The 12,658-nt window shown below is 48.6% G+C and overlaps 1 protein-coding gene across 1 annotated transcript; it reads right to left on the minus strand.

Moving 5' to 3' along the window:
• On the minus strand, window positions 1-3,564 carry LOC308153991 (GTPase IMAP family member 9-like; the record flags this gene model as incomplete). Its single annotated transcript, XM_080527172.1, has 3 exons — window positions 1-81; window positions 255-781; window positions 3,546-3,564. 3 exons carry the CDS (start codon window positions 3,562-3,564, stop codon window positions 1-3), a joined length of 627 nt encoding a protein of 208 aa, XP_080383298.1.
• Window positions 3,565-12,658: the final 9,094 nt, after the last annotated feature.

Raw genomic sequence — 12,658 nt, forward strand, 5'->3', positions numbered from 1 at the left:
TTAGCTGAAATGGTGTTGGTAGGGGGGGCGGGCAGAGTTGGGGGGTTGAGGGGGTTGAGGGTCCTCATTCTCATGATCATACTGTATATGGCAAAAGCAGAAGCTGCAACTAAACATGTTGCTCCTAGTCCTGCTGCTGCTGCTGCTGCGACTCCTACTGCTGTTGCTGCTGCTCCTAGTCCTGCTGCTGCTGCTGCTTCTGCTGCTGCTGTTCCTCCTAATACCGCTCCTAATGATCCACTTGCCAGCAGTACATCTTTACCCATCGGTGTAAGATTTTGCCAAAAACTATTCAGCCTTTTCTGGGCTTCCTGGAGCATCTCATTGGTGTAGTGCCCTCCTCCATTTTCTCCCACCATCTTGTCTATCTTCTCCAGCAGCTCTGTGACCTGAGAGCGGTCATCTCTCTGGTCATTGATGAGAGAGTGATATCTGCCCCCACACTTTCTGATGAGAGCCTTCAGATCTTCACACTCCTCCACAAACTGGTCAACTGATTTTCTTCCAAGCTGGTCTCCTCCAGTGAACAGAATTATGGTGTACTTAGAGGCCTCCTCTCCAAAGTTCTCCTGGATCCACTTCACACTGTCTCTCTCCTCCTTTGTGAACCTACCCAGTCTGATCACCAGCAGAAATGCATGGGGTCCTGGGACCAACAAATCTACACACTTGACTATCTGTTTTTTCATTTTTCCTCTTGTCATGTTTGTGTCAAAGAGCCCTGAGGTATCAACCACATGAATCTTCTTCCCATCCACTTCTCCAATTTCTTTTCCAGAATCTGCAGTGACAGAGATTGAAGTTTTTTTTAAATTATTTTAGGACTGTGTTGATTGTTAGCACCTAGGGTTTGCATTTAAATGTAGTTGTACCCGTTACAATGACAATAAAGATCATTCATTCATTCTATAATGTCCTATAGTCCCATAGATAATACTGTCCTATAGTCCCACAGATAATACTGTCCTATAATGTCCTATAATCCCATAGATAATACTGTCCTATAGTCCCATAGATAATACTGTACTATAATGTCCTATATTCCCATAGATAATACTGTCCTATAGTCCCATAGATAATACTGTCTTATAATGTCCTATAATCCCATAGATAATACTGTCCTATAGTCCCACAGATAATACTGTCCTATAATCCCATAGATAATACTGTCCTATAATCCCATAGACAATACTGTCCTATAGTCCCATAGATAATACTGTCCTATAATGTCCTATAGATAATACTGTCCTATAGTCCCATAGATAATACCGCCCAACCTGGATCCATACCAGTTCGCCTACAGAGCCCACAGGTCCACAGAGGACGCCATCGCGACGACTCTCCACGCCACTCTATCCCACCTGGAGAGGGGAAACAGCTACGCGAGACTGCTCTTTGTGGACTTCAGCTCCGCCTTCAACACCATCCTTCCAGACAGGCTAGTGACCAAACTACTAGACCTGGGTCTATCACACTCTATATGTGCATGGATCAAGGACTTCCTGACCGACCGCCCCCAGAGGGTGCGGGTGGGCCCCCACACCTCCACAGCCCTCAGACTCAGCACTGGGTCCCCCCAGGGCTGCGTGCTAAGCCCCATCCTCTACATGAATGAATGAATGGACTTTATTGTCATTGCTACAGTACAGGTACCAAACAACGAACCAAACAACGAACGAAATACAACCTCTACACCTACGACTTCACCCCCGTCCACCCCAGCAACTCCATCGTAAAGTTTGCAGACGACACCACCGTGGTGGGATGCATCTCGGGGGGGGACGAGGCGGCGTACAGGGATGAGGTAGAGCAACTGAGCAAGCTGTGCAAGGTTAACAACCTGCTGCTGAACAAGTCAAAGACCCAGGAAATCATCGTAGACTTCAGGAGGAAAAAGTCTGAGATCCAGCCCCTGCTCATCGACGGAGAGAGCGTGGAGAGAGTCTCAACCCTCCGATTCCTGGGGGTGCACATGCAGGATGACCTGACCTGGAAGGACAACACAAAAGCCACCATCAAGAAGGCACAACAGCGGCTATACATCCTGAGAGTCCTCAGGAAGGAACACAGCAAGCAGGAGATACTGGTGACCTTCTACCGCGGCGCAGTGGAGAGCATCCTCACCTACGGCATCTGCAACTGGTTCTCCAGCTGCACAACCGCGGAGAGAAATGCGCTACAGAGAGTCGTGAGAACAGCCCAGAAGATCAACGGCGCCCCCCAGCCCTCTCTGGAAGAGCTGTAGAACACACGCTGTCTCAGGAAGGCCTCCAAGATCTCCAGGGACCCAACCCACCCTGGGTACGAACACTTTACCCGGCTGCCCTCGAAAAGGCGGTTCAGGACCATGGCCACAAGGACAAACAGACTGAAGAACAGCTTCTACCCCAGGGCCGTCCAGGCCCTGAACACAGCAAAGACCTAGGTTCTGGGCCCTGGACAGTCTGGACGGATTGATGGCAGCTGCTGGACTGAAAAAATCAGGTGTAGTGCTGAGGCACAAATATGTACATTTCAAGCCTGCAAACTGCGACACTTTAAATAAATGTGCAATAACACTATGTGCAATATGACAACCCTAGTCGTCTATCTGTACAGTATAGTGGATAGTGTACATAGCCTTTATTTATGTAAAACAGCTCCTTCCCTTCTTGTGTTTTTTTTAAAGTTTTTTTTCTTTCCTAACACCAGGGGAGCCACCCCTCCTAAATTTCGTTGTTTGGTACCTGTACTGTAGCAATGACAATAAAGACCATTCATTCATAATCCCATAGATAATACTGTCCTATAATGTCCTATAGTCCCACAGATAATACTGTCCTATAGTCCCACAGATAATAATGTCCTATAATGTCTTATAGTCCCACAGATAATACTGTCCTATAATCAATCCAATCTTTTCAGTTTGTAAAGCGTCTTTGAGTGTCTAGAAAAGCGCTATATAAGTCTAATGTATTATTATTATTATTATTATTATTATTATTATTATAATGTCCTATAGTCCCACAGATAACACTGTCCTATAATGTCCTATAGTCCCATAGATAATATCCGTATGTGTATAATATCTATGGTTTACCCACCTCTCAGAATGGGATCTGAACGTTTACCCACCTGTTATGATGTTGGGAGCTTCGATCAATGCTAGCAGCGTTCCACATGCATACTTTCATGTTCACTGTCATCAACGGGACCTTTGCAATCACTATGGTACTAACACACTATCAACACACTACAATCACTATGGTACTAACACACTATCAACACACTACAATCACTATGGTACTAACACACTATCAACACACTACAATCACTATGGTACTAACACACTATCAACACACTACAATCACTATGGTACTAACACACTATCAACACACTACAATCACTATGGTACTAACACACTATCAACACACTACAATCACTATGGTACTAACACACTATCAACACACTACAAACAAATGGCAAGAATAAATCCTTTCTTTATTAATTGATTCAAACACATTGATTAAAAAAAGTAACAGCCAGACAAACACATAGTAATATACACAGGTAGTGGATCCCCATCGTGTCTTGCTATGAGTGCGTTCGTAAATACGCTCTGAGAGCGCCGGAGCGCACCCGGGGTGCTCTCTGACCGTTCGGAAATTAACTGATTTCAGTTGAAACTCTGTGCGCTCCGAGCAGATTTCCAGAGCGTATTTACGAACGCACCCTATGTGAGAGAGGCACTGCATGGTGTGTGTGTGTGTGTGTGTGTGTGTATGTGTGTGTGTATGTGTGTGTGTATGTGTGAGCGTGTGTGTGTGTGTGTGTGTTATCTCCTCAGGTCCGGCTGGATGGTGTGTGTGTGTGTGTGTGTGTGTGTGTGTGTGTGTATGTGTGTGTGTGTGTGTGTGTGTGTGTGTGAGTGTGAGTGTGAGTGTGTGTGTGTGTGAGTGTGAGTGTGTGCGTGTGTGCGTGTGCGTGTGTGTGTGTGTGTGAGTGTGTGTGTGTGTGTGTGTGTGTGTGTGTGTGTGTGTGTGAGAGAGTCATCTCCTCAGGTCCTGCTGGATGGTTCTCTGGAGGCTGGCTATGCTGGCGTCGAGGGCTGCCAGCCCGTTACGGAACTCCTCCTCGTCCCGGGTGTCAAAGGTCGAACTGGACCCCGCGCTCCAATCAGACGCCAGTGACCTGTTCTCATACAAGGAGAGGGAGGAGTCGAGCACGGGGGCCCGCCCCCCCATCTCTAGCCGCCGCCGGGGATTCTGGGATTTGCCCGAGGGAAACCGATAGATGCTGTTTGATTGGTCGAGGACCGAGGCGAGTCTTTTCGATTGGTGGAGCCCCTCGAGGATCACGCCCAGGCTTCGATGAGCCGTCGGTGACCTAGGACCCTGACCAGGAGCCCCGGCTCCTCCTCCTTTCAGTGACATCACGGTCTCCCTCAGAGGGGCAAAGGTCATCCCCCTATCCTCCCTCTCCTGGGTCACACACACACCCGAGTCGTGATCGACAGACACACACACATCCTGACCCAGCGGTACACACACACTCTTCTGCGTGGACACACACACAGCAACGTCTCCCTGGTGTGTGTGGTGTCCTCCAGCTGGGTTGGGGGGGCCTTTACAGGGTGGGGAGGCAGGGCCACACCCCATCAGGGACCGCAGGTATTGGCTGACGGGGTCAGGGTTGACGTGAGACGGGTCCTGGTATTGGTCCAGAGCTTGCTTGGTGAGGAGGGGGCGGGACTTGGGGATGTCCGTCACCGCTGGTGGCTCTGAAGACACTGAGGCAGCGCGCTGGGGAGCGCTGAGAGGGAAAGAGAGAGAGAGAGAATGAGAGAAAGAAAGAAAGGCATTACACACACTCACTCACTTTTTCATCTTGAATTCTGCCTATTGCCTCGTTGTCTTGTGCTGCAATGTCAGGAACCGAAGTCCAAGAATGTTACTGTCTTACTTAATGTTGTCTTAATGTGACAACAATAAAACTTGAAACACATATGGACACACACGGACGGACGGACACACACACACACACACACACAAACACACACACACACACACACACACACACACCTACCTGAGGAGCTCCTGTAGTCTGCAGATCTCAGCTTCTTTCTGCTGAGCATTGAGCACCAGTACAGCGTTCTCTCTCTGACTCTCCTCCAGCCTGCTATTACATCCCTGCAACTCTACACACACACACGCACGCACACGCACGCACACGCACGCACACACACACACACACACACACACACACACACACACACACACACACTGTTATGACAGTTGTTTGGAAGGTGTATACATGTGTGCACTGAGGAGGTAGTTGTATGGTTAACCTGTGCTGATGCGGCTGCTCTCCGCCTCCCTCTGCTGCAGCTGGCTCTGTGTGTCCTCCAGGGCTTGCCGTAGCTGTGTGTTGTCTTCCTGTAGCTCCTGCAGTTGTGTCTGAGAGTCAGTGAGCTCTGTCTGCAGAGCTGACACTAAGTAGAGAGATAAGAGTTACAGTGGAGTCAGAAATCAGAGGACAGGCTCATTATTACTTACATTATTACTACCTTTGCACATACCATATTCTTTTTTGCAAATTGCACATACCTCCTTTGATAGCCACTACTTATACATCTGTATCTACCATACTGATAGCTACCTTAACTGTACATAGCTCATAACTGTATATACCTCTAAACTACCATACTTGCCATACTGTACCTATCACTATCACTGTCATGTTTTTATATCATGTTTTATATCACTATTCACATTTCTGGTTAGACGCTAAACTGCATTTCGTTGTCTGGTACTTGTACTCTGCAATGACAACAAAGTTGAATCTAATCTAATCTCAATATAATGCAGGAATGGAACGAGGAATGCATGTGTGTGTGTGTGTGTGTGTGTGTGTTGATACCATTCCTTCTTCCATTCCATGCATTTGCAATGAGCCCGTCCTCCGATTTCTTGACAGCCACACCTACAGCCACAGGCAGCGGGAGCTCAAACAACACAGAGGCTTACCCTCTCTGTCCCAGTGCTGCCCCCCGGCCCCCCGCTCTGCTCTCTCTCTCTCCTGCAGCTGCTGGTTCACTATCCTCAGACGCCTGAGGGACACACACACACACACACACACACACACACACCAGGCTTCTGTATGAGACACATACACCATAATGAATACATGGCAAACAACAGTTTGACACGCACACAGCAAGATCAACATGACAGTCGTGACTCGTGACCTGCGTACAGACACAGACACACACAGACACACAGACACAGACACACACACACACACACAACACAGCGGTGACCTGCATACACACACAGTCACACAGCCACACACACACACTCACACACACTCACACACACAGACACACACAACACAGCAGTGACCTGCGTAGCTGTGCATTCTCGCTGCGGAGCGGCTGGAGGACCAGGGCGATCTCCGCCTGCACGTTGGAGCTGCCGACCATGGCAGGAAGCAGGGACACGGTCTGCTCCAGGTCACACAGCAGACGCTCCACTGCGCCGTCTACGGTGGACGGGGGTGAGAGAGGGAGATTAGAGACCCTTTAGAGCTACACTACAAAAACTCAGCTCTCAAAAACAAACAAAGCAAAGCAATAAAATGGGGGAAAATATTACTTAAAATAAGCTCAATTACTGTATCTGCCAACAGAACTGGATGTTTTTTCACTTGCCAAGAATTTCTTAAAAGAAGTAAAAGATATCTTAAAACTAGTGCAGTCAGACAAAAACCAAGCATGTATTGCCTTGAAAGATATCTTACTTCGATTGACCTTTTGCAGTGTACAGCTAACAGCTTTGAAATGTTTAATTTAATTACTTATCATCTAATTGATTGACTGGCCGACTGATTGATTGATTGATTGATACCTTGACCAGCGAGCAGAGCCTTCAGTTCGCCAACGAGGTAGTGGACTGTCATCACCTTGCGAGCAGTCCTCTCTTGACTACAACCCTCTGAGCCAGCCATCAAAGGGGTGTGTGTACGTGGTTGTGTGTGGGTGTGTGTGTGTGTACGTGGTTGTGTGTGGGTGTGTACAGGCACCGCTCCAGGGTGTGTGTTTGAGTTCATCTGTGCCTCCTGTGCGTGCGCCTGTGTGCAAGAGCATGCGAGTGGGTTGTTGCGTGTGTGTGAACGTTTGTCCAAAGCCTGGATGCTGGACCTGTCTCTCACAGGCTTGGCGTCCACACGCTGCTCTTCCTCCTCCTCCTCCTCCTCCTCCTCCTCCTCCTCCCTCTCTTCCTCCTTCTCCTCTCCAGCGATGCCCTCTCTGGTGGTACCCCAGCCTTCAGCCCCAGACAAGGTGCCTCTATCCTGGCTACAGACACAACGGAGACCCCCCCCCCTGCCTGGCCAAGCCTGGGAGGGAGCTTCTGAGTCAGACTGGGTTTGGGGGGGCTGAGGAAGGGGAAGGTGGTGAGGTTGGAGTTGGGGCTGGGGGTTAGGGTGGATGTGGTGGGGGCCCACCTGGGGGTTAGGGTGGATGTGGTGGGGGCCCACCTGGGGGTTAGGGTGGATGTGGTGGGGGCCCACCTGGGGGTTGGGGTGAGGTGCTGAGTGAGGGGGAGAGGGAAGCTGAGGCTGGGGGAGAGGAGGATGAGGTTGGTGCTGGGACTGGACCACAGCTGTGGGAGGAGGTTGGGAGTGAGAGAGTGGTTGGGGATGATATGGTGGTTGAGGTTGAGGTTGTGGTTGAGGTTGTGGTTGGGGTTGGGGCTTAAGCTGTGGATTAGTATGAGAGACGTGTGCTGGTGTACCCCCCCGTGATGGAGGGGAGGAGCAGGAACAGGAGGGGGGGGCTGGAGGGCCAGACTCCCTGCTCCCAGAGCCGTACGAGGCCAGGGGGGCACACTGGGCCAGCCTCCCCACAGACGGAGCACCGAGGGGCAGGTTACTGGGCCCGGGGACCTCCTGAGCTGCCACAGCTCCAGACACGGATGATCCAGGCTGGGCTGGAGAGAAGGCGGCCGTGCCCGTGGAGGAGCCTGGGGGTCCAGGGGTCACGACCCCCCCTGGGGTAGCTAACGTGGCTGTGAGGACCGGAGCGCCCTGGTGGACTGACGACCCCATCCCAGAGGAGGGGCCTGGATGCTGGGGTGGTGGAACCAAGGGGTGGGGAGCCAAGGGGTGGCGGAGTGTGGTGGCTGGATGTCCCATAACATCGGAGGGGACTCTTTGGGGGCTCAGGGTGGGCGTGGACGTGGTCAGGCGAGCGTTAAACCGAGCGTCCGACCCCGTTTCCGTCGCCGGCCCGATCGGACCTCTTTTCCGTATTCCGGGATGAGACTGGGAGGACAGGATCGTCTTCTGCACTGGCGGAGGTGGAGCCGAGGTCCTCTCGCACGGGGGGTCAGGGGTCACACATGGCCGTTTGACTGGTTTCTTTGTCTGCTTCCTCCCCCGCGCGTCTCTCCGCTCCTTTCCCAGGGTGCTCTGGGAGCGGGGTTTGGCCACTTCCGTCCTCCCGGCTCTGCTCGAGCTGGGCCTGGTCTCTGTCAGACAGGCGCGCACAAAGACACACACAGAGACAGACACACACACACACAGAGACACACACGCGCACGCACACACACACACACACACAAACAGAGACACACACACATGCAAACACACAGAGACACGCACACAGAGACAGACACACGCGCACGCACACACACACACACAGTCACAGACACAGACACACACACATACACACACACACAGACACACACACACATACATACAGACACACACATACAGACACACACATACATACGCACGCACACACACACGCACACACACACAGACACATACAGACACACACAAAGAAAGCTTGTTTCAGAAGCATTTCCAACAGCTTTGATCATAACCAAACACAGCCAACTCTACACTCCTTCGTCAGACAATTGTATGTTTGTTGTTTTAGTAGCCGGGCCGAACATTTTCGGGAGGAACTTCCTAAATACTCATTTGTAGATGACTGGTACCTGTTTTCTCAGCCAGCATGATGCCATTGAGCAGTGCAGCACAGCGATCCAACCCCTGGTGTATGGTGGTCACCTTAGAGAGAACACAGATACATCAAATCGTTTCCTTCCATCCTTTGCTTTCTCCCCTCAACAGCCTATTACATCCCCTAGTAGTACAGTGGCGGACTCAGGCTGTTTGAAGGGCAGGGGGGGGCGAAAAGAAAAAAAGGGCACCTACTGCACAACATGGGACCCCATCAGTCAAGTTTAGACCATTGGAAGGTCAGCCAATAGGGCACATCCTCTAATTTCGCCACTCAAAAGGGCACTTTAGTGCGATGTTTTCAACTGTGGGGCACATGGTCAAGTTTAGACCATTGGAGGGGCACCAATAGGGCACATTTAGGGCCTCTCATTTTCGCCACTCAAAAGGCACACACACACACACGCACACACACACAGACGGTCGCCCCCCCTTCCCCCCCCCTGAGTCCGCCAGTGTAGTAGTATATGTAAGTAAGTATAAGTGCAGTATATGTAAAGCACCCTGTGCATTCGTGCTGAGAAGGGTGCTATATAAATAAAGTTTTACTTACTTACTTACTTACTTATATAGGGCCAACCTGAGCTAAGCTGTCCCGTGCCTGAACTCATTTAGCACGGCACGGTATAGAACAGTCTGCTTTCATTTCACTTTGCCCATTACTGCTGTTTACGTTGCAATGCGAAAGGAAAACATCTGTGCTAGCACACAGTACAGTTCGATCGTCTGAAAATGGTTAAAAGGTATCTGACATGACTGAATTGGTGAAAGACATAAGACATAGCACTATTTGCTTCCAGTTCAGCAGTCCAAGTGATAGAGCAGAGATTATTTCAAGGAGGAGGAATATCATTTGAACAGCGACAGTAACTCCAATATCCTTTGACAGTAAAGATGTCCATATTCATTGTCATCTGATTAACTGTCTCAACTATATCAACTCTATACTAGAGATGCATCATTACCTGGTCCTCTGAGTCAGTGGAGTAGAGTGAATAGGCAGGCTCGGCAGACAGCAGGGTGCGTCTGGTTACCCTACAGAGCAGAGTGTGTGGGTTAAACTACAGCACGCTCCTAGAACTCCAATAGTTGGGAATAACGCTTACGCCACAGAGATTATTAGAATTACAATCCTGTGACTTCAGGTCAGCAAACATCAAAGAGGTATGGGGCTAGGAGGAACAGAGGGAGGGACAGTAGAGGCCCACTTGAGACCCCTATTCACCCACCTCTTCAGTGCAGGCTGGCCTCTACCCACCCCAGGGAGCCTCCCTGATGAAATCACCTATCAAACAAAAACAGGAGTTGTGGTCAATGGTCTAGACTAGAGACTCTATACAGTAGTAACTTCCTTTTCTGGAGGTCTCTCTCGCGAGATTTATCACAAAATACAGGCTTATTTTGGTCAATCTCAACGAGACTTGTCACAGATAAGCCTGAATTTTCCTTTAGCGACGTTGATGGAATACCCCCCCCCCCCCTAAATGGCTATATTACGTTTGGGATGTACATTTGAGGTCGTGATCGTCACAATTAATGGTTGAAATGCCGATTTACCGTAATACTAAGTTAACAGTTTTGCATGGAAACACGGGTGAAGAATCAGTGAGAACTAAGTTGTCTTACCTTGTGTTTGACAAGCCCTTGTCGTGTCATAGCCTGTCAGCTGGTTTACTGTTGTTGTTGTTGTTGTTGTTGTTGTTATTGTCCTAGTTGGGGGATTTGAACAATATGTGTTGCAATAGTCTTCTTCTAGCAGACAGTAGCGTCAAGTCTTCTTCCCTGGGTGAATGCGATCATCATCTCAGGCTCTGGCGATGAGGATTATTGTTGTGATATTAAAAGCTCTATTAGGTAGTTAGTCTTGTTGTTACTTGTTTAATAATACTAATATAACTAATTGTTAATATAACTTGTTGACTGTGAAAAGCGTAGTTGAGCAAAAGTCTACCAGCGCGGATGGCGGGTTTGTTTGAAACAGGAAGCATTTACTCCACCAATGAAAACAAGGCCTTGTATTTTTCCTGAGTATCATTGGCGGGTCTGACACTGATGCCATTGCGTTACGTTTCCCGATTGGGTAAAGCAAATGTCACTCAAATTTAGAAACGCCTACCGGACGTTGTTGTTGAGGACGCTGAATTTGGCGTCACCATGGAGATAAAACATGGGCTGCCTTCGTAACTTCGCTCCAAGAGCGCCGGAGCGCACACTGGACTCAACGTCATAAAGGGACCATGTAATTTGATTGGACAAGAGGCATTCCATGAGTGCTGAGCAGATTTCCAGAGCAAAGTTACGAACGCAGCCCATGTAAGAGCAGGCCTGTTCGCGGTTTGTGAGCAAATTTTCCCGGGGGCATCTGAGTACACACCTGTGCAATCCTCTCTGTAACATGTAACATTTATACTACATAACATAACATATATGTAACATAAAACATATATATGTAATATGTAATATGTAACATGTATTAGCTACTACTACAGACCTCTGACCTAGGCAATACCAACCACTCAACAAAATCTAAGTAATCGAACCAAAGAAAACGCAGAATTGGTGAAGTTGCAGTCCAAGTTTTTTTGCTTCTTTTTTTTTTATCATTAATGTTTTTTATTGAAGGACAAGATGGAAAACATACAATGGACAATAAAACAATATTTTCTTTCCATTTTTATTGTTTTAAACAAAAAACACTCCCCGTCTCACCCCCCCCCCATCCCATCCCATCCCTCCCGCCCCCACTTAGAGCAATAGTACACTGAAAAAGGAAAATGAAACAGAAAGAACAAAAACATTTAAAGTCACCAGCAAATTGAAACATTTTAGTTTAGTTTAGAAACATTGACAGTCTTCAAACTGTACAGAGAATTTCAGCACACTGAAGGCTACATAGAATTAGAAAACATCTTCACATCTTGTGTTCCAGTGCACAGGGAGCATCTCTAAGCGTGAGCGTTATCACAGGTAGCCGTCCATTTATCTAATAAGGGTCACCTTACTTTCAGAAAGATACCCTCTCTGTTAGGAAACGAATAGCTGGTCTCTCCATGTGAAGCTCATTCCCCAGACCCCCCCAAGCCACCGCTGAAATAAAGGGCTGGCCTCCCACTTCCACTGTAGTAGAATGGCGTTTGGCCAACAGTGTGCAGAGGGAAATTGCCTGTCTGCCCCTCATATTTGTTGATTGAAGGGTTAACCACCACTGGTCCAAGAAGTTACAGTCCAAGTTAAGTAATTTCATTCACAGCAGAGAAGTTGTAGTCCGGTCTTTATTTGGAAGAAGATCACATGATCCACGCAGATGACGGCTTCTGTGTTCATTTAGACCTGAGCCTAACGTCTGATTGTCAACATAGAGCTCTAGCAGACAGGCTACATTCCATTCATATGGTTTGTCACACACACTTCTTCAAGATGGTATGGAACATACTGTATGCGTCTTCTGACAACTGCCCTGAGGAGGATGCACTGAGGAGGAGAATAATGAGAAAAACCTGCTCTTCGAGACTTAAACCTGAACTGTGTGTGTGTGTGTGTGTGTGTGTGTGTGTGTGTGTGTGTGTGTGCGTGTGTGCGCGTGTGTGTCTTTGTCTTTGTGTGTGACACTGATTAGATTAGATTAAGCTTGTGTGTGTGTGTGTGTGTGTGT

Source organism: Nansenia antarctica (genome assembly GCF_963989245.1).
Source record: "Nansenia antarctica genome assembly, chromosome: 3".
Classification (NCBI taxonomy): domain Eukaryota; kingdom Metazoa; phylum Chordata; class Actinopteri; order Argentiniformes; family Microstomatidae; genus Nansenia; species Nansenia antarctica.